The 27,655-nt window shown below is 35.0% G+C and overlaps 2 protein-coding genes across 4 annotated transcripts in view; one reads left to right on the top strand and one right to left on the bottom strand.

The window, feature by feature from the left end:
• Window positions 1-7,610, top strand: part of LOC106670039 — a 66,754-nt gene extending 59,144 nt beyond the window's left edge. For 2 of the 3 annotated variants that reach the window (XM_014400026.2, XM_014400027.2), the window contains exons 3-6: window positions 6,205-6,342; window positions 6,406-6,633; window positions 6,705-6,812; window positions 6,911-7,610. In XM_014400026.2, coding sequence (XP_014255512.1) covers window positions 6,205-6,342; window positions 6,406-6,633; window positions 6,705-6,812; window positions 6,911-7,468 — 1,032 coding nt within the window. In that variant the 3' untranslated portion in view covers window positions 7,469-7,610. Of the gene's footprint in view, window positions 1-3,540; window positions 3,602-6,204; window positions 6,343-6,405; window positions 6,634-6,704; window positions 6,813-6,910 lie in introns of those variants that run through there. The other variant, XM_024227956.1, reaches the window with a different exon arrangement.
• Window positions 7,611-9,824: 2,214 nt separating this feature from the next.
• LOC106670038 (synaptic vesicular amine transporter) overlaps window positions 9,825-27,655 on the bottom strand; it is an 83,173-nt gene continuing 65,342 nt past the window's right edge. The window contains exons 3-13 of the mRNA XM_014400025.2: window positions 18,625-18,777; window positions 18,431-18,572; window positions 14,253-14,311; window positions 14,107-14,190; window positions 13,863-14,045; window positions 13,690-13,791; window positions 12,637-12,811; window positions 12,504-12,555; window positions 12,188-12,371; window positions 11,999-12,132; window positions 9,825-11,845 (exon numbers count right to left, since the gene is read on the bottom strand). Of these exons, the coding sequence (XP_014255511.1) occupies window positions 11,777-11,845; window positions 11,999-12,132; window positions 12,188-12,371; window positions 12,504-12,555; window positions 12,637-12,811; window positions 13,690-13,791; window positions 13,863-14,045; window positions 14,107-14,190; window positions 14,253-14,311; window positions 18,431-18,572; window positions 18,625-18,777 (1,337 nt within the window). The 3' untranslated portion in view covers window positions 9,825-11,776. The remainder of the gene's footprint in view (window positions 11,846-11,998; window positions 12,133-12,187; window positions 12,372-12,503; window positions 12,556-12,636; window positions 12,812-13,689; window positions 13,792-13,862; window positions 14,046-14,106; window positions 14,191-14,252; window positions 14,312-18,430; window positions 18,573-18,624; window positions 18,778-27,655) is intronic.

The following is a 27,655-nucleotide window of genomic DNA, read 5'->3' as shown; positions in this document are numbered from 1 at the left end:
TTCTTCCTATCAATACTGAAACCAAGTTTAAAGTAATTACAGTTATAAATATTTGCAAACTTTCAGTTTATGTTACTCGGAGACTTCGAGGTCCCTCGTTGACCCAGTTTACAAAACTTGTTCACTTTTTGTTAATAATGGTTCTACTCACAGATTTGTTGTTTACAAAACGTTCTTTCGCTACTGGAACATAAAAGTTCAATTAATATTTCAAAATAATCAAATGGTAGTTGTAGTTATTTACAACTAGTGATATAATCTGGATTGTGTTTTTTTATGGACCTATAATATATAAATCTTTTTAAAAAAAATGATTCTTGATCGACAGGAAAACGGTCAAATTTGCGTTATATAGCAATGAATCCATAATGGAATATTTGGATATTAATGGAAAAATAAAGAAGACCCTTGGATTTAAAACGCTTGGATCAACAATAAAATACACGAAAGAAATTATATTCAACCCTATTAATTTTCGATTAATTGATATTTTTCTTTTTATCTATTCTTGCCGCTTGATCATGTCCTCGGCTTTGTCCGGTTTTTTTTTCAGAAATCGTTATTTTCCAATTTATGGCTCTCTGAGTCCTGTACACGTGCCGCCATATAGCAGGAAAGCCGATTAAGGTCAAGGATGATCTCAGAGTCAATAATGTTCGTTGGTTCAGTTTATCAGACGCCGTCTGTTTGAAGGAATATAAACAAAACCGACAAGGTAAAAGTAAAAAAAAAATTTTTCGCTAAAGGCTGTATCACATATCACAAAACACAAGGTTGGAAAATATATTTTTTTAAATAAAGTAAACAAAACAATCGGTCAATTCTAAATACATTTACATTATAAAACATATATTAAAAAAACTGTTGGAAAAGTCTGAAAAATTATTCAATTCCAAATGACGAACATCCAACAATACAAGGAAATTTTCTTTTTTCTATTTACCACTGCTGACAGTGTTTTTTTTAAAGAAAATTTTGTTGCTTCACCATATAGACGACATTATTATTATTTTATGTTTTTTATATTAAACTTTTATTTTGGCACGTGGCCTGGCTAATCGAAGTCTAACCAGTATCCTGATCAGTTATGATTGTAGTACTTGGTCCATTTTGAGTCTACGTCCAATTTATTTGGACATCTAAGCAAAAAAATACAAACATTTCTGTTGACGACTGTTCTTCCAGCTCAGGCAGGGCCCATGCAGATTTTTTCAACTTTATCCATAGATGCCCTACAAATGCCTTGGACGGTTTTATCGGGATTTCCTTTAACGTTTTCCTTAAGAAGTTCGCCTTGACCTGAACATCTTCCGCCGTGTTGGTTTCAACAGGTCTTATCTCCCGAGGAAAACCAACGTTCAATAGTTTTTTTTTAATTAGATTTTTTTTTCTTTACCAATTATAATATGATTAATATTCCTCGCTTGGGTAGCAGAATGGCCGAATTCGAACAAGCTAAAAATTAAAGGAAAATCGCGTGTTTTCATTGTCACGTTTGAAAGTAAAACCAGTGTCAATGTCCACTTGAAAAAAACAAAAACTTTTATTAAATAATGAATAGTAAATATTTTGCTGGTAATCAACAAGTAATACTTAATACCTCGTTTGAATTGTTCCAATGACAAAAACGTTCATTTCATGTTCGACAAACCAACATTGCATGACAAATTCTGAATCAACGTGCCAAAAAATTTATTTCTGAGTCCATGAAGAAAAAATCAAGACAAAAATAAAGTAGGTATTCTATTTATCTAGTTGGCCCCTTAGAAGGCCGCGCCGTACTTTTACACTTTCCCCCTCGTAAATTTTTATTCCCACGACCAGATACTTTTACGGACAACAATGAGGAGCATATGGTTAATTAATTTATATAATTAGACACAATTTCTAATTCTAGTCCGTAAATAATGTACGTGGTTTTTATTGCTTTGTCGTTTTATTTAAGACAAAGTGGTTAATAAGGATATAATTATTTAGTATTTTATTATAAGTTGTGAGATTTTTTCTCGAACATTGACCTATAGTTAGGTTCTTTCGATCATCCTGGTCCGTCTAATCTCGCTGTTTTTTGGTCTGTTAAATGCATTTCATCATTTCACCAATTTCATTAGAAAGTTGGTTTGGAACCTTGGGTATTACATACATTGAAAACATTACAGCATGGTAGCATTTACCCAACATCAGAAATTAACGATCGAATCTTGTTCTTAATCAGATTTGCACTTCGATATTGACAATCCTTCCTTGTCCTCCCGTCCTTGCTAGGTCTGTTTTCCGTTCGCGTTGTGTTATGTCGCCATCTTTTGTTCTGCTTTTTCCTCATTGTACAGACTCGTAAAAGGTCACAATTGGCAAGATAAAACACAGAAGGACTACCGCAATGGCAAAATGTCGAAACGTGCCTGACCAACCAAAACAGTGTGTAGGATGATCGTAAACACCCCAAATTCAGCAATATTACAAGTTTATTGGTCATCAGTTCTTCGAACTTTTAAGACAGCTCCAATTTTTAAGAAGATGTTTCATAAAATTTGGACGTGTTTCCAGGTCCCGAACGTTGCACATTCCAGCCTCAACAAAGGGAATTTCGTGAAAGTATCCGGGCCTTATTTTGCATACAAAACCTTTTTTGACGTTTTTACGACCAGGGATAAGAGTAGTTGAGTGGAGAGTTGTGGCTCTTAGGTGTTTAGTTTCTTGAACGAAACCGGTTGTGTTAGTCTAAAATTTCTTTTCGGAGATCCAGAGGACAGGATAGGTCAAAAAAACAAATATCACTAGACTTTCTCACTTTTGGCGTTGGCAGAATAAAAATTCTATCCGTAGATCAATATTTGGGAGGATCCAGGTCCCAATGTGGTAGATTATTTTTTTCAGACCCAAATAGCGAGGATAGGCATACCAGAACGACCAGAAACGACCAAACTATAAATTTTCTATGCCAGAAAAAAAAAGTCAACAGGTGAAATAAAATCAGAAAAGGCTTTTTGAATTTCCGACTCATTTGCAAAATATTTTCGTCAAATGAAGTAGTATAATCTTCAAAAAACTGATTGTCCGAAGGATTTGTGGTAGGATTTTTTTAGCCAAGCTCTTTTGATTTGTCACTCTTTTAAAACACGATTTTTTTTTGGCTTTTCTTTCTTCTTCTGGTTCTTTAAAATTATAAATGCATTTCGTGATGCTCCAAGTCTCCTCTTCACAGTTCTGAATACCTCATGTGTTAAGAGTGAATGTATTTATTAGCGTGAATATGTAGCGACGGCGGAATATTGAGTACTCCATCGACCCTCAATTAGGTTAATTATATTATAGGTGTAAAGGGAGATGGAGAAATATCGAGTACTCCAACACACTACTAGAGTGTATTTTCACAATTTATTTTATGAGCTGTATGTAAAGGAAAAAAAGGAGTGGACGTCTTTACCTTTGAATGTGAAAATTAGTCAAAATTTGAATGTAGGGTAGAATGTAAGGTGATGGTTTGACATGCTTTACCCCCAAAAAATATAATGGTCAAGATTTCTCTCTGTCGCTTAGGTAGCTCCGACCTTCCTCCTAGCTCCTCATGAGTGTACTGTGCCCCCGACAAATTTTACAGGCAAGCTTTTATGTTAAGTAATAAATAATAAGTTAATATAATAATGATACCTTGTACTGGAGTCGATATTTTCAAATGATTCAAGATATAACAGATGTTATTAAAATTGAACAATAAAATTAGATCGCGTTTGAGGGCTTTAATATTTTAGCATTTTTTAGACTTTATCTCCTTCTTACTTGGGTGGCAGCATGAGTAATTGATAGAAATTACTTTATTCTAAGACGAGTCAGTTATTGAAATATTTAAGTTCCAGCTTCCTCTTACTTATTTCCTCCTTCCCACATTGGAAAGATTGTTTATCTTTTATCTAAATTTAACACAATACGACAGAGGATCCTTCTCAGATCAGAAAGTATCGCCAAACGTTTGATCTTCATCTTCCTTCATTCACACAAAATTTTGTTTCTACATTAGAGCTCTTATATAATTAATTCTTGACATTTCATATAAATTTAAACCCCAATAAAAAGCATATTCCAGTGTATAAAAAATGTATTATTTGAAGAATTTTGGCTCAGGCAATTAGGATTTAATATACGTGATGAAACTGTAGATGTTCCTAAAAACTAAAAAATATATCAAATCATTTTAATCAAATGACAGTGGTCGATACATTTATGAAAGGTGGAAAAATGTCATTTTTGTGTGGGAAGGGTGGACGAAAATTAAAAATTAAACAAATTTTTGGGTGGAGTGTGATGTCTCCTCATCCATTCTGCAGAACCTGTGGGTGTTTTGAAATGAAAACATTGCAATTGGGATTTTTTCATCTGCAGAAAAAAAAACCTATCGTTCATTTTTATTTCAATTCTTTCCTTGATGAATATTTATACTCTCCTTGTTTATTCATCCTCTATTCCAGGATGGAACAGGATCAATCGTACAAAATGTATTTACTATTAGGCAAGATTTCAAGTTCAATCCTCAATTAAATTTTACCGAAGTGCTTCAAAACAATGTAAAATATTACACACGGTGGGCTTACAAAAACATACTTTTTTTAAACCGCATTGGCTTATTTGGAGTAGTTTCAAATTACAAACTTTGGTTGATTTCATTCTAAAGCTTTCCTTTTATAAAATTTGGCTCCTAAGTTAATATTAGTATCTCAGGTGCCCCCTGTGATATTGAAGGTAGAGATCATTTGTTTAAGGCCACTTGGAGAGTGTTCATAAGTTAAAAAAAAGATATTTATTATCTGTTTAATCAAATATATTCCACTTATCGAGTATTTTTTATTTAGACCATTCAGGCGATTGAATTTTCTCTACAAAAAATGTAATATATATATTCATTTTTTGTTCTTAATTTTTTTTTTTAAATCTGACATGTTCTGAAATTTTAATTTCCTTTGGTAATTGAAAAATTTTTATTATTTGAGACAAATCTTTGACATTTATAAAAAGGAGGGAAAATATAAGTAAAAACACAAAACATTTAATATAACTCATGTAAACTATTATTGTTAAACCATAGAAACATGCAAAGGGGCTTTGTCATCCAAAGCTTTCTTAAAAATTAATTGGTGTTTTTTTTTTTTTCATTTCATGATGAAAGGTATCTTCATCTGCCTACACACCATCATTTTACTTATTATCCTATCAGTTCAAATTAGCCATTTAAAGAAAAACTGTTTGTAGATAAAAGGCCTTGATGAAAAATGTGAAAAGATTTAAAAATTCTTTTTAAACTAGTTTTCAAAGACAAGCAAAAAAGTTAAAAGTTAGTTTAGAAAGTTTCGCATGACTGAAGGTGATTTTTTACTGTATAGACTTATGTAATTTGCTATTTGTTTTACAAACTTTATCAAAGCCACGTTTTCTGACCTTTTTAATATTCTCCTACAATCTTTCCCCAATTACTGAACCAATGGCAATTTGCATCTATAATATTTATAATATATACCATTCTATAATCCTTAAGATTATAAAATGGTAATAAATAAAAAATTGATTGAAAAATATCTACGGATCTGTACAGAATATAAAAATTAGAGTTTTTAAATCATGCGGGCTAAATTTATCATTTGATTTGTTTTTTAATAAACTAGCCATTATTAATTTTTATTTGCAGTTTGATCATTTATGATTTTTGTCTGTCTAAACTCACAGGATGATCAGATGAACTTTTTAAGTGGAAATATCCCATTTTTTTATTTGTTGTAGCATAATTTTCAATAAATTCACTAATTTCGTGGTCCGCTTGACCAATTAATATATTACAATTAATTAAGGTTTTTAGATGAGATAAAAAAGTCAATGGCAGGAGTGGGATTCGAACCCACGATCTTCGGCTAGATACGCCGCTGCTCCACCACTTGAGCCATCGTGACCTCGATCCACTCAGACACTAAGTTCCCATCTCTTGAAAAATGGCAAAAAGGAGGGAAAATTCAAAAGGTGGGGTTGAGATGGGAAGTTAGTGTCCGAGTGGATCGATGTCACGATGGCTCAAGTGGTGGAGCAGCGGCGTGTCTAGCTGAAGATCGTGGGTTCGAATCCCGCTCGTGCCATTGGCTTTTTTATCTTAACTAAAAACCTTAATTAATTGTAATAATTTTCAATAATAAATTAATAAGTGTTTTCTTGATTTTATTGCAGCTCACTCAGGTAAACAAGCGATGGCACAGGTACAATACAGACATGCAAATTTTCATCGACAAACTGCAGTCGACAATAAGAGACCAGCAAGAACAGATCAACAACATTGGGGAAGGAAGTTTTTTCTCAGATAAAAAGGTAAATGATAATCATTTAAATAGTTGTCAGCTTATAATATAGTTATTTATTTTAAATAAAAAGGTCATTCAACCTGATGAGGACAATACGCCGTGCCAAAGAATAGACTGTAAAAACCTAACAGAAGAAGTGGAAAGGTTGAAAGGAGAAGTGGAACACCTGCAGTTTCAGGTCAGATCACACAAGGATGACTGGGAAGCTGAAAAGAATGAAAAACAGGAAGCCGTAAAGGAACGTGATGCTCTTCAACAAAGGCTGAACAATGTCTTGAGAGATCTTTGTGTAAACACTGTGAGTTTTTCTTTTTTTTTTATGATTCTAGGACATAGTACGGAGTAGATTTTACATAATATTTTTTTCAGAGAGGATCAGAGTCTGAAAACAAAAAGAGCTGCTGCCAGCGATGTAGGAATTGTGAAAATCATGTAGAAAACCAGCCTCCTAGATTACAAGCTTATGAATCAGGACATGTATGTATAACTTTTTTACATTAATCAGTGTAATAGACTGTTTTGTCATTTTATAGTTTAATTTATGAAAGTTAATAATAATATTATGTGTGTTCCAGCATCACAAACAAATTTTAAGTGGACTTTTCTTGGGTGATGATAACATTCAATGCGATGATGGTTACTCAAAGGCATCGAAAGCTTTCAATCCTGAGGATGAGGCTAGAAGTTTGGAGAGGTATGGACTTGAAGATACAGCTTGTGCATTGCGGCCTAAGGAAGAGTCGTACTCTCTCACTTCCACATTGCCGCTCATCTCCCCACCTGAGGTGTCGCCATGCAGCAGCAACGGGAGTATGCATTCCGAACACAGGACGTTCTCTATGGGTATCAAGAGTGGAGGGAACCTTGTCACGTCTTACTTTCAATTGCCGGTGGTTAAGTCGTCATCAGCGCCTGACAGGCACTCGGCTTTTAAGAAAGCGCCTTTTGTCAACTCGATCAGCCTTTCAGTCCTACCGCCCCCTGGCAAGGGGAAGTCGAAGAGGGAAGTGCAGAACGATCGGGTGGAAAGTCAGACAGACGACGACTTCGTATGCCCGCACTGCAGCGCAGTTTTCCAACATGACAAACATTTAAAGTTTTTGGACCATTTTGAAAATTGCCAGAGCAAATGAGTGTCATGTTGAAATTGATAGTATAGCAATAATTGTGTTTTTCTCAGGAATAAAGTGTTATAATTGCATTATTATTTTTTGTCTCTTGAGTTCTTTTTCCATAATTCATTGCATCTCTATTATATACGATTAAATTAAATGGCTTCCTCCAATGTTTTACAATATTTATCAAACTTGTAATGATTGTTTCACCTACTAGTCTGTAATTCTAATTAAAGTTATTATGAGCTTATTAAATAAAATAAAATATATTTATGTATTAATTTTCAGCAGAAATCATTTTATTAATTCTATCTTCAAATCTTCTTAATATTTAACACGTTTTCCCAATATATTAAATAACTAAAGAAGTCTCTTGAGAGTTCAGCAATAATATGCATAGAAACTTCTCGATGAGACAATCTCTTTTAATTTTATCCAATATCTCTTGTGTTTTTAGTGTTTTTACAATGAAACGTTAAAAACTGTGATGCTGTATGCTGATATGTGCATGTTTCTCTCGTTAACCTAATAACCGACACAGTTTAGCCCCGTATGCATCTCAGGTCAAGCGAAACAAGCCATAAAAAGAAAAATGAAAAAATCTTCAATAAGTAATTAACAATGTTATACAGTCGACATTAACATTGAAATTTTGTGATTTTTAAAATTTTCTAAAATGTTTGTTAAATACTATCACGAATAAACTACTATTACATATGAACTGTGTGGTTAATTATTTTTTTATGCCAATTGTAAGTTAATATACGATTGTAAAAAGTTTTTTTAAACAACAATTTGCCTATTTAGCCTAATGTTTATAAACAAAAATTGTTTAAGAATATTACTTGTTTGTTAACAATATATTTGTTTAGGCGTATTGACTTAAAAAATATTTGCAAACTGGCATTTGTCCCATTGTTTATAATTATGTACATAATTATAACTATTTTATCAGATAGTTTAATTGAAGTTTATTTTACAAACCTATTTCTTTAAAGGATATTTTTTTTTTTTTAAATAAGTCGATTCATAAAAATAAAAGAACCAAAAATCTGACCACTGCTTATATTTAAAACTTTTTTTATTATGTTATTTGTACCCGATTACAAATAAGATCATAAAACTTTTCCCCCATGGCCAGCACTGCACCCGGAGGACACATTTCATGAGAAGCCAGGCAATGCTGGGATTTAGTGTGAAGGATTAAAGGGCAAGGCTTGAGCTCGAGCCCATCATTGATTAAAGGCAACGTAGCAGGCTCTCGGAATGGGAATGTGTGGAGAGGGCTTGAGTATTATAGCTAGGATGGACAGTGAGGTTAGTGACGCAGTAAGGAGCTTTGACAATTTGTCCGAGGACTTAATTGGAAGGATTGGATGCGCTGGATATTAGATGACTTGGCAGATCCCTACAGTTACAATTCGTATGTCCAAAATGTTCGCAGTAAAGTCTTGTGTAAGGTTAGGATTACTTGAATAGAATTTAACCCTTTAAAGGATGGGACCAAGAACACTTGTGGGGTGCTGGCTTATATTTGTCTGACTTTCAAGAACTAATTGCCGCACCTCACTCTGAAGCTCAGGTCAGTTAGGTAGGATTTCAGGATAAGGTTATAAGTAGGAAGTGTTTGAATTTATAAAGCATAGCCAGGTGCTTATTGAAAGCCAGTGCTACATCTAGAAACACACCCAAGCAATACTTTGAAACTATTTAATGAAACAAAATAAAATAGGTCATTAAAACAGAATTTTAAAGTATTTAGTGGAGTATCAGTGTCCGCAACAGTTGAAGTGTTGATGTAAGATAAAGGTCTCGGGTTTAAATCCAGTGTCCCTGCATTTGAACCTGACTATTTCCAATTTTTTTTTCCTTCATGAAATATTAAAATTGTGAAACTTCAGACAAGTGAAAGTTTTAACAGATCTCTTGTTGAATGAAAAACTATTACTATCTACCTCTTTGCATCTGTCCGCACTCAATATCATGTCGCAATTTGGTTCTGCGCCACTTCAAGCCACATAACTTAATAATAATATAATGACTCGATCAAATTGCTTTGTACTGAGTTGATATTCTTGGTTCCTTATCAAATGTGGATCAAAGGAATTCAGACAGAGTAAAGGACTTTTTATACATAAACAATTCCCAATATTCTGTATAAAGAAAGTTGAATACAACAACTCAGAGGACTAATTTTGAATTTAATAAGAGAAAGTATTCCCACAGTTGGTTTTTTCAAAATTAATATTACCTGTTTCAATGTTAATTAGAGCTATTGTCAAGAGTAGTATTTTTTAAATTGTATTTACCTTAGAAATCTGGAACAGTTAAGAGGTAATTGTCAGTATTATTGAATTGTCTGAGCACTACAAAGCTGTTTTACAACATTTTATTGCACCACATTAACAGCAAGAACACCATTAAAGTAACAACAATGTTAAGCTTCCACAGTTAGCAGCCACTGACTTAGTCACATATATAGAATATTATATTTATTTGTATAACATGACAATAAAAAGACGAGCCTCCCAGAAACCAATAAATAATTTGGTTTTCCAAATAGTGGTCGGCTATCGTCTTATTTTTCGGACCCAAACCAGCTTAATATACTATTCATAAATAGTAGTTTTATTAAATATGCATAACAATAGGTTATTGTCATTTCACAATGACATTCCAGAGTATCTGAATGCTCTTTGAAATTTAAAAGAAAATATTTTAGTGAATAATTATAAAGATAAATTTGTAATGACAAAACATAGGCAATTCTTTCATTTACAATATTTTTGTATGCATTAACAACAATCTGAAATCATTCAGCAGAAGTTCAGAAACACCAAGTCCTTTTCATTTATTGGACTAACAGATTATTTTAACATGAACTGTGGATTAATTTATTCAATGCCACTACAATGTACTTGTATATTACTAATAAGAGATAATACAGAACATATACATATACTATAAATTTATTATAACCAACCCATATGTTTAACCAACTATGGAATAGAAGTAAGCTCTTCCATCGAAATATACCAAACCCGAAAAGCAACTCACGAAGACCATCTGAGAGGCATCGTCCCAATACTTTTAAATATTGTAATTTTCTTTTTCAAATCGTTAAGTTTTTGTTTAATTTTATATTTAATCAACAGTACAACTTAAGTCGCAAACTTGTGCAATAAGAATAGTTGGTAAGTCAAATCCGATGTTTTGATAGATCGCACTTTTAATTACATAAACATTTTCAATGCCGATTAATTTAAAGCCAATTGGGCACCATCTTTTCAACAACCTCAGTGGTTTTATGACCAATTAGACGGTGTGCAGCCATTCACAACCTTCTTTGACTGAGGGGTGCCCGGGTGTCACATCGTTGCGACAATTTTGAATTTAGAAATATACTAATGTTTGTGCGTCTATCATAAATGTACAATTAATGATTTCATATCTCCTCCGTGCAATATTTACTACAGCACTTATAAATTTATTTACCCCCTTATATTTTTGAATCGGCTAGGAAAAACTGAATTTCATTTTAAATAATTAAATTTCTTTTGGAATAAAAGATACAGTATACACCTTTCAGCGGCTGACAAAATTCTGAAATTTTAAAAGTATTGGCTAAAAACATGTAAGAAGTTTTTTTTATTTTTGAAAAGTTTGCTTGAACCAAATTAAATTTTTGATTTATAACATCGGCTTATTGAAGTTTTGAAAGGATGGATGGTCGGATTTCAGCTTTTTTTCAAAGCTGACCATGAGATCGTGTGGAGGGACATTATCAGCAGCTTTTTTATGAATAGCTGAGTGATGCTTAACATTATTCCATTTATTTAATGCAAAAATAAACTAAGTCAATTTTAATTGCAGAAAAGAACAAGTGCATTTTATTTTAACTTTCGCCATCATCAGGCGATATTTATCACAGTCCTATAACTTTAGGTTAATACTGCATCTTTCATTTTTATCACAATTGCTTTGTCCTTTCTTTTTTTTTCATTTTTTTACAACAATTACACTGTGGTGCTAAATTGAAAATTTAAAAAAATAATGATATGGTTAACTCTTGGAGTTTTTGAGTGCAAGGATGTAGGCCTTACTGGAAACAGCAAATAATTAAACGAAACTTTTTACTCTAATTTCATAAAATTAATAAATTTGACTATTCGATTTTCATTTGTGCTCATCTTCTTTTTGGACCTCAAAATTTGTAATTTTTGTCATCTTCTTGATGGATCATCTGATAATATTTGTAAGCGATCAGTATTTTTCATTAATTAAATTTATATTTCAGTTAATTTCTTAACCGAAAACCATTAGCTATCATTCATCCTCGTCTTCATTTTGATAAGTAACATAACGAACTGAAGATTTTTCACCAAGCGTCAGCATCTGAAACAAAAACATGTTTTCAGCATGATGATAAATCACCACAATTTTTAAATACTGTCAAGTTGAGTTAATTTAATTTTTAACAAATCGGCAGTTTAAATTTTATATTTGGGATTATATGTAATATTTTCAAGAATAATAATATAATCTTACTTCTTGTTCCTCTTTTGTTGGTGGGTTCCTCATAATGACCATCAAAGGTGCATAGATAAAGTTGAGAAGCGCGATTAAGAACAACATCCATTCAAAGCCAATTGAATTGACCAAAGTTCCACTCATTGCAGGCCCTGGGAATTATTTATTGCAATTAAAAACGTACACTATGTTAAAGTAGACATTTACCTATGGCATAACCGAGGCAGAATGCCACATCCCCTATAGCATAAACGCTACCGTAAACTGCAGAATGCCTTATGTCGACCAGATAGGCCAACTGGGGCATCATCGAGCTGTCGACCATTCCAATAGCAAACCCTAGGCCGGCATTTGGTACAATAAGGTGGTACATGTTGCTTGCCATGGGTATCTAAAAAAAGACATTAAAGAAAACAACTCAAGCAATAGACATTTTCAAAAGCAAAATGAAAAATAATTTATAAATCATTAGTTCTGCAAATACTAAAAACAGTTCTAATTAAATAAAATAATTTACACTTACACACATCAAACAAATTCCTATGATAATTAATCCTAACAAGGTAGCCAACCATCTAAAAGGAAAATTGACAAATGGATAGTTTTATTTGAAAAGTGGCAAGTAGATGAAATAGTTAAAATCGAAGTGAAGCTACCTCCCCATGCGGTGTCCAAGGGGTCCAAACAAGTTTGTACCAATCAAATATGAAATGCTGGCAGGGAGAAAAGCAACACCTTGCTCCCAGCGTCCTGACCCCATCGTATCCATCATCCAAATGGGAAGCGAAGGCTCAAGCATAGCGATTCCAGTGTTTGCAAATGTAATCGCACCTGAAGAAAAAATTCCATTAAGCTTTTAAAAATCTTGTAAAACTTTCATCCCGAATGGTTATCACTCCCCGATATGCTGACTCTAGGACTACTCCTCAGGAGAACCTACCCCGTTATGTCGCTGAGACACCTTCTTTATCTTAGATTAGGTTATTTCTATGTGTGTAAGTCGATGGAAGAATATCAAGTACTCTACTGATTAACCAGAATGAGTAGGTACATAGGTGTGAATGTATTTATTTGTGCGATTATATTGTAGAAGTTAGTTTCAGGTTGTTGTATTGTTATAATACAATCGCACAAATAAATACATTCACTCCTATATGCCTTGTACTCATTCTGGTTAATCAGTAGAGTAGTTGATATTCTTCCATCGACTTACACACAATAGAAATAACCTAATCTAAGATAAAGAAGAGCGAGTAATTTCATAAATATTCCGCTATCGACCCTAATCGCACACACTATGGTGATGACGGTGATGCTACATTTCACCACAAGCCCCTCACCACTCACACTAATAAATAAACACCCTCAGACAAAACGCAGAACCACAAAACACATAAAACAGATCTATATACAATAAAAAAAAAAGAAAAAAAAAGACAAGTGGACCCAGGAACTCACTCCAAACCATAACTCATAATCTTTGAAAGAAGCCAAGGAAGCTTCTAGATGTGGGGCACATTGAGCAATCTTAACCTACACGGGCTTTGGCACTTTGTATTACCATGTATGACCTATTCTTAATTGGGTAAGGATGATTCCTCGTTTCTGGCCCAGGTTCTCGGAGGGCCATCTACTAAGCAGCTCTTGACATGCAAAAGCCTCTTGGACAACCCCGCACATAAAAATCTTGTTAAACATTGAAAACTCACCAGCAGCAATCAGTATGTAAGGATCAGTAATTAACGCTTTCAGGGAATGTGATTCAGTTTCCTGTTTTACAATGCCTGGTTGTAGAAGCAAAAGTTGTAGTACTGAAATGAAAAAAAAAATGAGTTGTTTAAAAAAATGAATAAAATTAATTTATTAAATTTCAATTAATTACATCCATCTACAAGTGCAAGTATGGCCAGTACTATGAATGGGGCAGACTTGCTTACAAATTCGTACATAATCCCTCCGAACGGAGGCCCAATCAAGACGCCTAGAGCCAAGCCGCCTAATGCAAAGCCCATTGCATTACCTCGTTCTTTGTCATCGGGGTATCGCTCAGCTAGCATACCCATTCCTAAAAACAGACAAATAAAATTTAGCCAAATGTGAAATGTTAGAAAATTGGCAATGCTCACCTGCTACACTTGAACAGGATGATCCAATACCTTGCAGAGCCCGGGCAATAAACAAAACAGAATATGTACGTCCAAAAGCAAAAACTGCAAAGATTAATTTTTTTAATAGTTTTAAAAACATAATATGATTTAATTATCAATCTTACTTATGGTAGAAAGAAACATAATGATAAATCCTATCAACATTGGAATACTGTAGCCAATTCTGAAAAAAAATTACATAAAAATCAGTTAACGATTAAAATCAAATTTTGTGATTTTAGTCAAACACTTTACAGAAAATATGGAGAGAAAGTAGCTTTGTCATTTCTGATCGTTTTGGTCTGCATATCCTTGCAGTAAGTTAACTGATCAAACTACTGGTTCATCACCCCACAGACCTCAAGAAGAAATCTATGAAAATGTAAGTAGTAATTTGTTCTGTTCATTAATTCAAATCTATTTGCTGTTTTTACTGTCCAGGAGTCAATTGTTAAGCTAATATTAAGTTAATATTAATAAACAGGAAAAATATATAATTTTTTTCTTGAGGTCTATGGGGGGATGGACCTAAAGTTAGGTTTTTCCTATTATTGTAGTATGCTTCTCCTTGCTTCTTTTACAGCTCTACCACTGAGGATGGCAAGAACCAATATTCATCTGACTGACTAAAAAAATTTGTAAAATATTTAAGTGTAATTATTATAAAAATCTTGTTTTTTGGTTAACCACTGATAGAGAATGTGTAGTGTATAATACAGAGATGATCCAGCAATAATGTAAGTTGCGAGATTTCGCTGGTTGCCTGTGATGAAAATGTATTTGGTCATTACAGATCATTTTTGTCTGCCAATCCTTGATGTGTTGTTCTGTCAGACATGTTTTGGCATTTTTCTGTTTTCTGTAATGTCTGAGTATATCATAATTATATTGTATATACCCAATAGTGAAGATGGTGAAATGTGAAGTATGGGGAAATGGGCCCCTATGAAACTCAAAATATGCAAGTGTTTTGTAATAAAGTATTAAGAATTAGCAGTAAATGCACAATGATTCATTCGGAATAGCTAACTTCACAGGAACTTAGAAATACCAACTATCAAAAGATTCAATAACTGAAAATTCAACAAATTTGTTTCAAATCAACTTCAAGTAACTGGGGCTGTTAAGTTCAAAATTTGACAACCTTCTACATATCTTTAGCTGCATCTTCTCCAAGATTTAATTAAAATATAGGGACATCGATGGTTGCAATGGTTTAGGTGTTGACGCGGCTCGAATTTGAATCCAGGGGCCCTGCATTCAAACCCAACATGCTTAGAAATGGGCTTTTTGTTTTGTAAAAAAACCAGCACCCCAAGGGTTGATATGACCTTTGCTGTTGCATCCTTGTATCCCCCCCCCCAAAAAAAAAATTAAATTAAATTAAAATATACTCCTAACATGTGAATGTACAAACTGTGTTGTTATAAGTAAAAAGTTTATTTGAGCTTATTGAAATCATGCATTTCTGTACATAAACAGTTGTAAATTTAAGAAATACCATGTATAATAGATGTAATGTTGATCTGGCAATAAAAAAATGTATTAATATTTTGTGAGTAATGAATAATGTTTATTTTAATACAACAGCTCAGCATAAAATCAATATTAATAAATAAAACAACTTATTATCCAAATATCCCCCCCCCCTTTGGCCTGTTGACACAATTTTGGTTATGATAGATCTTTAATTTAATCCAGCCCTTCGCAGTACGTAGAATGCTGTTAAATTGAAGTTGGTTTATCTCCATGTGATATTTATAATACATCATTTCTGTGTAAAATGTACACAAAACAAAAGTTCAACATTACTCCGAATTATTTGCAGTCTGGTAGTGTAGAAATAAAAAATAAAAACCCCAGCAAGAATTGACCGACTAGGATCATCGGTAATGACCGAATTGCATGTTAATCTCACACCACCGACTGACCACACAGAGAAATCTTACAAATTAATATTGTTTGTGAGGAACAAATGTGGAATGTTCCAATTATTCAATTGTTTGGAAGTTCTGGGTTTTATGAATTACAAAATTTTGGCCTTTGTAAAAAAGATGAAGCAATAAAAAAAAGCAAAAATCAAGTATTTGTCTATTCCATAAAAAATAAATAAATAAAAATGTGGGTGTGAGATTAAAATTTTAGAAAAAGAAAATTTTCATTTTCTACATCCTATATATTGAGTGCTCGGTCACACCACTCTACAGTCACACTTTGAGCTTGCATTTGAAATATATAAGTAAAATACTGAATCACACACCTGACACACTGACGCAGTTTTTGGCCGACATAGTAATAAATAAAGGCATATTATGGCACAAGCAGCTGTCAGAGTTAGGTAGGCTGTACGGTGAAGGAGTAAGTAGGGAAGAACTGAAGTCCTCTAATACCACGGACCTGATAAAAAAATGGGAAGAGAGCAAAAGGAAAGACCTGGTAACCCGTGCGAGAAACAGCTTACATCACAACTTGTATGCAGGACTGGATTTTCACTTTGGGCAAAACTACATGGAGTGCTCTGATATGACAGCCTATGAGGTGTCTCTGGTCTTGAGGGCGAGGGGTGATTTACTTCAGCTGAACTGCCAACCGTGGAGACAGGATCGCGCCATCATTTGCCCCTTATGTAACCTCAATGTCCCGGGGGACACTCTCCACTTCAAGGGAGTGTGCCCCGTTTTGAGAGAGTTCCGCCAAATGTACTTTGGGAAACTGAAGCTGGATGTAGAAATCATTGCAATCCTCAAAGGAAGGGATAACTGGAAGAAGCTTGTGGTGTACATCACTCACGCCTTGCGGTACCGAAAATACCTCGTTGACCAATTCAATTTTTAAAATCAAAGTTCATTCTAAAGGTACAAAAATAGGGATTCATTCAAGATTCAAAAATTGATAAAGCAACTCGACAGACGGCTAAGGCCATTGTCAATTTAGCTTTTTCTTTGGAAATGTAAAGTTAATGTAAATACTTTGTGTAAATAAAGCCTTTATTCATTCAAATTTTCATTTTTCCCGGGAACAAGTTTTTAAAAGCAGTTTCCTGTTTTTAATGAGTAATCTTTAATCACCAGGCTGTGGCTACATTTTGTCAGAATATTTTGTGTATGTTTAATTTATTTCTATTGTTTATATACGGATAATAAAACAAAACCTTTGGTGAAAATAAAACGCAAAATGCGCCAGTAAAAAAGTGGTCATAAAGAAACTAATTGCAACGAAAAATAGCCGAGAATTGTGCAAATTCGAAGCTCAACTCTTGATTATCACAAACCACAAATGCAAGCGTGCCTGGCATACCGAATTAAACGGCGAGAATTCGAACAGTTCTAAAACTTCAACAATCCGTTTCTTGCCAAAACGGACATCAGAGGTTCAACTTCCCCGCCCGGATTTCACCGGGGATCCAAGGGTAAAATCCAAATTTGAACGTGACTCGGGAAAAAATCCTTTTTACAAAATTCAAAGCAACCACGAGAAAATCCTTAAGACTGATCCCCTCGAAAATGAATGGTTCTGCCACTCTTAAGACTCCTTATGCAAAAGGATTTATTNAATTAATTGTCATGTATTAATTGGTCAAGCGGACCACGAAAGTAGTGAATTAATGATTTAAAAATGAAGTACACTTCACTAAAGCTCTCCGTCGCCATTTCATTTGTCGCCGAGAATCAAATAGATTACACGACATTTAAAAAATGGCAAAAAGGAGGGAAAATTCCAAGGTGAGGTTGAGATGGGAAGTTAGTGTCCGAGTGGATCGAGGTCACGCTAGCTCAAGTGGTAGAGCAGCGGCGTATCTAGCCGAAGGTCGTGGGTTCGAATCCCTCTTTTTCATCACAACTAAAAACCTTAATTAATTGTTCTGAATAGACTTGGAAAGATAAAGTCTAATCTCCATTGATTTATTATCACCTGAGATCATTGTAGATGCTTGTGCAACGTTTAATGTAAAAAGTTCTTTTAAAAGGTGGAACATGGCCAGATAGATAAAAGGTGAAAGACAAATAGATCATAGAGAATATATTACGAAAAATTTTCTATTTAAAAAAATTGGTCGGTTTTAAAATTGATTGGTATGCAAATGGTTGTCTTTCTGTCTCTATGGTGTGCTAGAGGAATGAAAAAATCTATAAATATTTTAATCTACCAAGAACGCGTGTTTGAAAAAAAAATTACAAATCTTCAATAATCAAAATAATAATTCTTAATCATGATGAAAATAAATTAATATATTAAGGATATTTTGGCATAGGTTGCTTGTACAAGAGAAATAATTGTAGGGACACTATAATAGGGTACTAACTTGTTTGTCAAAGGTCCTACAAAGGGGTTGGCTATGAGCTGGACAAAGGCTTTGGAAGCGAACATCAATCCGACAGAAACCGTTTCTTTTGCGAGGTCCTTGTGTCTCTTTTCTTCCATCGAAGGTTCAGCGGTTGTGTTCTCTGAAACCGGTTTAATTAAGATTTCGAATTTCAAAATTATCTCCGCACATACCTGGAGGATAAGATGTGTCCAATGTGGAGTTAAATTCAAAAAAGGGCGACTGGGTTGTTGAGACCGGTGGGAGAGTCGTCACGATATGCTTTTGCAGTGCCTCTTTTTCCTTGGGGTGTTCGATCTCATAAAGAAAATCAGGGATGATTGGAACTGCAAATTAAATACAAAAAAAGGTTAACGTGTTAAGTTATTCATAATCCACTAAAGTACACTTTAAATAAAATATGTATTCTGTATTTAAATAGTTTGATTATGAAAAATCGAATTAAAACAGTTTATGTACTATGTAATTAAAACATTTAACATTTTTCAGCAAAACTGCCGTGTTTGTATTGAAAATTATTGTTACAGAAACATTTTAATTCTAGTTTCTGCAGTAAAATGTACTAATTAGATACCTTGTGAGTTTCAGCACTCTTATAGTCTGTTGATTTTATTCAACGCTTCACAGTTTAACGTCGATAAAAATCTCTTCGATTTGAATTTTTGGAAATTCTGCTGTATACGTTGACAGATTCGGCTCACAGATGGATTATTATTCATTGAAGATGCTTCAAACTCGACAAGGGCCTATCTGTTTTAAGTGAATACACCGTTAATGAATAACAGTTACTAGTGTTTGCGCTAAATAGTACTAATTTCATGAACGCAGTTTAATTGTCATATTCGTGTTTTAATCAAAAATATATATTTATATATCTTTAAAAGGTTTGGTTCCAAAGTTTTTTGATATTTTTTTTTTCATTTTTCCTATTGGCAAAATACGACTAGTATGCCTTTGTGTACTGCTAAACAGAAGGGAAAATTATCGCTTTTCTCGTAGGTTCGACTTGGATCCATCCATACGGGCTCTTTATCCATAGTTTATTTTTTCTATTTGTGAGGTTGTAGGTCACGGAAAGAGAACACACTACATTAAATCGAGCGGAGAAAATATCCAGCGATAGATCTCTGTATAAATAATTTATTATAATTTTTAAATGATCAGTTACAATTGTTTTTATTGACACTTGTAACATTTATGTAAGGAGTAGCATTTACGTACGGCCAAAGACAAAAACCGGACATTTGTATTTATTTGCTTATTTTCCATATAAGGTAGGCATAACGATTAATAGTTGATTTAAAACGTAAACACATCATAGAAATGATAAATGATGGAGTGAGTGTGGTGTTCAATACTTTTAAAAAGTATTAAACACATCATTATTAATAACTTTCAATTAATTAAGGTTTTTTTTTAGTAGAGATAAAAAAAAGCTAAAAAATCGCCCCGCCGCTGCTCTACCACTTGAGCTATCGTGACCTCGATCCACTCGGACACTAACTTCCCATCTCAACCCCACCTTTTGAATTTTCCCTCCTTTTTGCCATTTTTTTATCTCAACTAAAAACCTTAATTAATTGAAAGATATTAATTGGTCAAGCGGACCACGAAAACTAGTGAATTATTAATAACTTGTTGTGTACTTTTATAAAGTGTTAATAATCCTTTCACTCTTTAGATTAATAAATAATTTCAGAGGCCCAAGTACTAGGCATGCCGCGCTCTACCATCCATGATGGTCTACAGCTGTTTAGGCCCACAGGAAGTCTCGATCGAACAGAAAGTATTGGTCGACCGCGATGTAGGACGGCTAGAGACGATCATTTTATAACTCCTACCGCACGATTGAACTGTCATTTAACGGGTTTCTTGATAGGTACCTTCGACACTTGAAAAATGAAGGGCTGTTCTCTTCACAGATGAATGCCGGTTTGGTTTCTGGTAATCAGATGACCGAGACTGTGTCTGGAGAACGCTTTGGTTCGTGTGTCATGCTTGAGTCAAAGACAGTTATGGCATGGGGTGGAATCAACGTCCATGCCGGTATCGAACTGATATTGAGGAAGTTCTTCTGGAGGCTGGGATCACATTCACTTCATTTATTGGGGACAACTTCGTGCTAATGCATGATATAGCTCGACCGCATTTAACTCGAGTTTTCATTTGAACTGCTCAAAAATGAGTAGGGATATTGCCAAATTTGTAGTATATACTTTCCCTAGCATTATTTCATTTTTATTATAAATTGCATTAAAAGTTATTAAATTATTACCGAAGAAAAAGTTAACTAAGGTATTTTGAAAATTAACAAAATAAAAGGTTTTAATTCCATAATTTTGTTTATTGGACACAATAATTTTTTTAGACAATGAATACCGTTAATGTCCTCTGTTAGCTAAAATCTGTTAGGTGTACAGCCAGTGGCAATAAGGATGCCACTAATTTCATAAGGAATTTTACTCCATAGATACTGCAACGATGTACTCAGTTGTTGCAGGTCAACTGGCTGCGGATGGGGATCGAAAAGCCTTCTCTGCAAAGCATCCCGCATGTGCTCAATGGAATTGAGGTCTGGAGACAATGGGAGAAGGGGCAGATGGGAAATTCCCAGGTTTTGTAAACATTGATTAACAACTCTATATATTACGCAGGGTGGGGGACCAAGACACAAGGGTAGACTCGAACCCATCCCTAGAAGGTCCGGGACTTGGTCGGCTCACGTGTCCTGCATAAATCTCTTGGACTTGTTCACAAACCCCAAGATTTTAGACCGTTTTATCTCGGGGAGTGATTTGGTAATGTCCGCTCCTTCAAAGAATTCAAATCTGGACCTAGCATACCTATCTGCTGCTTTGTGAGGTGGTTGGGGATCTGGTGGAATACCCATTACGGAGAGGTGTCTTCTCAGTGGGCATCAGAGTACCTCCCAGCCGCTTAATTTCCTTCCTTGAGATAGAGAATAGCCGTTTCGATTCTGCTGGTTTAATCACCTTAACAAACTCTTTCGATTGCCTGTGTCTGGGGGTTAAATTCCACTCCTTAAGGAATTGTTTCATGCCCCAGTTCTTAATACTCTCCTTTGCTGTGCTCATAGAGTGAGATAATACCGGTTGTGGCCCGACAAACGCAATATTAGAGCCTTCTTTGGCCAGGCTATCCGCCTTTTCATTACCATAGCCTTTATGTGCTGGTATCCAAATAAGGGTATCTGGTTCTCAAACCTGGAAGAGATCCTATTGATAAGATCTACGGTTTCCTCCACTAGTCTTGAGATTGACAAGTCTTTTTGTAATGACCTTAGACTTGCCTGACTGACACAAACAGATTAACCACTCTGCCTCTGTGAGGTCTGGCATTATCATCCAGAAATCGAAAATCCCGAAAAAAGGGAAGCCAATGAGATGTATTCCACAATAATTTCCCGGACATGACGGACTGCCGTGGGGTTGCATTCAACAAGGTCCAGTTTTTCCTGCAGTGTAAATCCCAGCCCAGACCATTATAAGGCCTCCTCCAAACTGCACTGAAGAAAGCACAAACCTGGGCATTGTACGCATCCCCTGTTCTCGGTAGACTCTTCGACGCCTATTATCACTATACAGACAGAAACGCGACTCATCAGTAAAGCATTATATAAACAGCATAGAACACTTTTAGAAAATGATAAAGAGACGGGTTAGACATCGTCCGCCGCCTCCTATAAGCGCTGAACAGCTTCAAACAAGGTTTGGCAATAAGCTTTTTGGCGAACTATGTTTTTGTATACTTTCCATTTTTCACAACCTGATACCAACCTATGAAGGAAAGGGTCGTAAGAGTGGCGACAGAGTAGTGAAGAGCAAATTGAAATGCAATCCGCCAAATCCCTTTCGCTGAGTTCGTGAGGGATCCATGTACAGTACTTTTGAACAAACACAAGTATTTAGATGTTGTTCATTGTATGGGATACATTTAACAATTCTCCTCGTTCCCGGGTTGTCTAAAAATGGGTTTCTTTTAGCCTATGCTTCAATATGTCGTCGTCGACCTCAGAAGGACGTCCACTGCGCCCATCATCTTCAAGAACAAAATTTCCTTCTCTAAATCGATGGAACCACCGTTGGACTTACGACGAACATTTACAGCATTAATACCAAACACTGGACACAAGAAGTTATATTGTTCCCTTTTTAGAATTCATATTGTAAACTTAAATGCGTTTCATTCAATGATGTGATTACTTATTAAATTATTCTAGATAACTAATGAAGTTGAAAACAGAAACTGAGGAGAAATAGTAAATGTTAGCTAATTAATCCTATAATTTAAAACCAACATCACTTTCTTGCCATACCTTCGCTTAACCTCTTCAGTTCTGTGTGGTGGAGATTAGTGCGAAATGTTTTGAATTTTTTACTAAGGACTAAACTACTTAAAGAACGCAGTAGAGCAAAATACTTCCTCATCTACATAGTAAAACGTATTTTTGGAAAAATAAGGGTAAATGATTCTATAGAACAGTATGATTCAATTGGCTGAAAAGATTTCAAATATTTAATCAGACAATATTTTATTAAAGAACTTATACCATTTTACTTTCTTGCCAAACGAATATTTGAGTTAATTATTTAGAAATCGTGAGATGCGGTCTGGTGTGATGTAAGTTTCAGAAAAACATTTTCTTTATCGTGCCAACGTTTCGATCATTATTGAGATCATCTTCAGGGCTCAAAGTGTTGGTCTTCTGTGTAATTGTGCCATTCTTGCGTGTCGTGTTGAGAGTTGAGTTTTTCTGAAACCTACATCACACCAGACCGCATCTCACTATTTCTGAATAATTATCAATTAACGGTCACTAATCACCACATATTTTAGTTAATAATAAATATTTATAAAAATATTTGTTTCTTTTTGCAAAAATACCGATAATAGCATACATAGACACATTGTGCAAGGTTTATTTCTTTGAGTTACACTTATTTTGATCTATTTGAATATTATATGCCCCGAGGAATATCGAGTGTTGTGTTACTGTTAATTTATTGGAATGAATGTAATTTATTAGCGTGAAAGGAAGGGGTTGCTTATACTCTGGAATAAGTGTGTAACGTCTGGAGAGTAAAAGTAAGTTATTAGGGAGAGTGGAGTGGATTCGACCCCGCCACGAGAATATCGAGTGTTGTGTTAGTGTTAATTTATTGGAATGAATGTAATTTATTAGCGTGAAAGGAAGGGGTTGCTTATAACCTCACTACGAGGAATATCGAGTACTCTGGGGGAGTGAATGTGACCAGACTTCTATGTTTCTATCGAGTGTTGTGTTTGTGTTAATTTATTGGAATGACTGTAATTTATTAGCGTGAAAGGAAGGGGTTGCTTATAACCCCGCCACGAGAAATACCGTGTACTCTGGAGTAAGTGTGTAACGTCAGGAGAGTAAAAGTAAGTTATTAGCGAGAGTGGAGTGGGTTCGACCCCGCCCCGAGGAATATCTGGGGTGNGTTTTGTTTCTATTGTGTATTTGACAACCTGAGGGACAAACGAGAGGCAAGCATTTTAGGATATTGACGTGGTACACATTTGGTTTGTACACAAACCAGAACACGCAGAGGGCCGGTGATGACCTCAGCTGTTTGTCGGCCCATAAATTTCCCACCTGATTATTATTATAATCTTCATGTGTACTATATTTGTGAAATACGTCTTATCATTAGAGGAAGTCGTGTTTCTATCTGAAACAAACGTTCGCCAGCTGGCTTTGCGTCAATTTGTCAAAATGAATCAAGCGAATCGCTTACGGAGTAAACCTTTGTCATATTCAGCGTCGCCATGGCTACGAACACGTCTGTACATAAAGATAACGAAGAACAGACGGCTGAAACAAATTCAGCAGAGTTTCTATCTGTTCATCCGAACTCTGCAGCCAAAGTCGGCCCAACGAATATTAAAATATTGCCAATTCATTAAGCGGGGTGCAACGGGACGAAAGGGAGGACCGGTCATTTATTTGTCCGTTTCTTCTGAATTAAACATGACGCACTTGATGGGATTGGAGAAGACCGTCGGATTCTGTTAGCCCACTCCGCCTTTTCCCAATGAATAACTTAGCTCTTCGTCTTCATTAACCGGACACGACCACCTGACCGTCTTCGTTGTTTTTCCGTTCCTTCTTTTATTTCCTTCATGAAGCAATATTCAAATGCATATTGGCCTTGCGGATTTTTTTTGGGATGCTACTATAAATAATAAAAAGTAAAACTCAACAAACAAGTTGTTAATACACTTTTTTAAAATTAATTTAACAGTGTGTTCATAGTAAAAATATCATACATACTTTAACAAAAGGATCTTCAGTGAGGTCACAACACGACAAACTCTTCAAGTCTTTGCCGAGCTTTCGACGATTATATCGTCATCATCAGGGCCTATTTATTTTAGCAAAATATCACAGTTAGAAACATGTTATATCATTTTGCTAAAATAAATAGGCCCTGAGAATGACGATATAATCGTCGAAAGCTCGGCATAGACTTGAAGAGTTTGTCGTGTTGTGACCTCACTGAAGATCCTTTTGTTCAAGTTGTTCAACAAGCAGGTCGATACATCATTTCATCATACATACTGTATACATGGTGTACCGTGAACAGAGGTCAATATTCAGGAGGTCATCATACAAACTACTGTATGTAGATGTAATAGTAGGGGTGTAATATTCTGCGCCCTTTAAGAGCTATTGTATCCCCCGTTCTCTGCCTAAAACACATCAGTGAGTCCTATTTCATCAAGAAACATGATTAATAGGCCCGGTTTCAATGGTGGAATCTATGGTCACATTGTACATCTCAAAGCACTTCCTCCTGCGGCAACCAACGGTAGATGTGTTGGTGTCTCCTCTGCCTCTTTGCTGAATCTGCATGTGCCATCTTGGATTATTCCAATCTTCTTTAAGTGTCCATTTAGCTTGCCTTGTTAAGATTCATATTAGGATACGCAGTTTATTCCTGCTTCCTTTGACACATTCTGTAATTTCTTTTCTTCCGAAATTTGTTAGGAGATTCTTGGATTGTCTTTGTCTAATGAGTGAATTCCATTGTTCCTTCATTTTCTTTTTGTTCTTCTGTCTGAGATACTCATTAATAGTGTGGGTTCTTATGCCCCAGAAGGGTTCGGGTCCTATCAGCGGTGTAGCAGCTTCTTTCCTTGCAAGGGTGTTCGCTTTCTCGTTGCCTTCTACTCCCATGCGTCCTGGGACCCAGCAGAGGCTGCGTTCTGCGTACATAATATGTTTAATTTGGTTCTGCAGTTCAGCACCATCTTTGAACTACTGTTATTTGAGCTTAGTTCTTTGATGGCTGTTTGGCTATCTGACATGATAGCTATGTTTTTGTTTTTGTACCCTTCATTCAGGGTGAGATTGCGAGAATCTCAGCTTGGAAGATACTGGTGTTTCCTATGGGTTCTGAGTATTTGGTTCCAGGTTCGAATACTCCTTCCCCAGTACTTTCTTGTGATCTAGATCCATCTGTGTACCAAAGTATGGTGCCATTCTTGAAAGAGGTGTTTCCCTATCGTTCCCATTCTTTTTTAGCACCTAGATTTATTTGGAAGATTTGATTAAATTCAACCATCCTTTTCATGTCGTCCCTGGGAGCCATGAGTATCGGATGGTCTTTCATTTTTTTTTTTTTCTGCTATCTCTCCATTTTAGTTTTATTCCTGTTGTAGATTTCTCTTTGAAAATACTAATGATAAATTGCTAATTTTAAACTTATGTTGAGGTGAGCGGCCCCAGAAGAAAAGTCCAAATGCTTCGTTCAAAACATTTATTGACAACGTTTCGGACGTCTCACGTCCTTCATCAGGTACATCATTGTTTTTTTGTTGTTTTTTTTGTGTCAGTAACACCCTTCCGGCGTCCCAGACCAACAGCAATTTATTGTTTTTCGTTTTAGATATTTTTTGAAGTGAAAACTTCTTTAGGCGCGCTCAGCACTTTTTTGTGAGTATTGAATGAAACTGAGCCGTCACGCTCGAAGATGTAACGCTCATTCGGGTAGAATCGGCTCGAGTCGACTAAGCGAGAGAGAGAGAGAGAGAGAGAGAGAGAGAGAGAGAGAGAAATAGAGTCAAAGCGTCACCGCTGTATACGCGCTCGGCCGAACTCGGCACTGAATCCGGACTAACACGAATGAGCGTTACCTGAGGGAGTGAATGTTATAAGTTAATGTTACACATAATTCATTAATACATTCACTTTTAGTGAATACATTCACTTATCAATATATTCATTAAATTGTCAAAGTTTACGGGCACATGCTTTGGATCTCGATGATACTGTTACACAACGTTCGACTATACTGATTTTATCTGAAACTTGGGGGGACAATGAAGAAAACGTCGATGTCCCGAATTTTGATTGTGTTGTGAAATTCAAAAGACCTGATCGCCAATCTGCAGGTGTTGCTATATTCAAAAATAAGAGAGTCACGTCGACTCTTGTTCGCTGATGGATATCACACTTCAACATTCAGAAACATTTGGATTCAATATATCACCAATTGGCGAAATTTGTGTATCGAAATGTATAATAGAAAATAGACAAGAAATTGTAATAGTAGCTATTTATATTTCACCTAATCAAAGTGTAAAAGACATCATCAAATTCATCCACGCAAACTTAATAAAGAAGGATCTGCTCTTCTCGAAGAACATTTCCATATATTACCAATGATTATGAGTGGAGATTTCAATGTTGACTTCTCCAAAATACATCAAAGCCTCTAGTAGATTTTTTGAAAACAAAATTAGATCTTAATATGTCCAATGATCCAAATGAAAGTACAACGAAATATGGAACAACGATTTGGAGTTTTTGTGAGATATTTAGGAAATTCATTTCAATCAAAAGTATTTGTCTCATATTTCAGTTACCATAAACCAATAGTTTCGTTTCTAGAGTCTGATAACAACGACAATCAGTCAGAGCACAATCAAATTCCTACACAATCATAATTGTATACATTTTCAACGTAATTACATTGTGATTATACAAAATAAAGAACAAAAATTGTATTTCGTATTGTTAATTTACCCTAATTTAAGTTTTCACTTCCACCGTGTGCTCTAGACCACACACCCAACTTTTTTTCCTAAAAATATCTAAAACGAAAAAAAAAATTGCTGTTGGTCTGGGACGCCGGAAAGGGTGTTACTGACACACAA

Source organism: Cimex lectularius, unplaced genomic scaffold (assembly GCF_000648675.2).
Source record: "Cimex lectularius strain Harlan isolate CLEC.00 unplaced genomic scaffold, Clec_2.1 scaffold38, whole genome shotgun sequence".
Classification (NCBI taxonomy): Eukaryota; Metazoa; Arthropoda; class Insecta; order Hemiptera; family Cimicidae; genus Cimex; species Cimex lectularius.
Note: the sequence above shows the minus strand (reverse complement) of the source record. Positions and strands in the feature narration are given on the sequence as shown.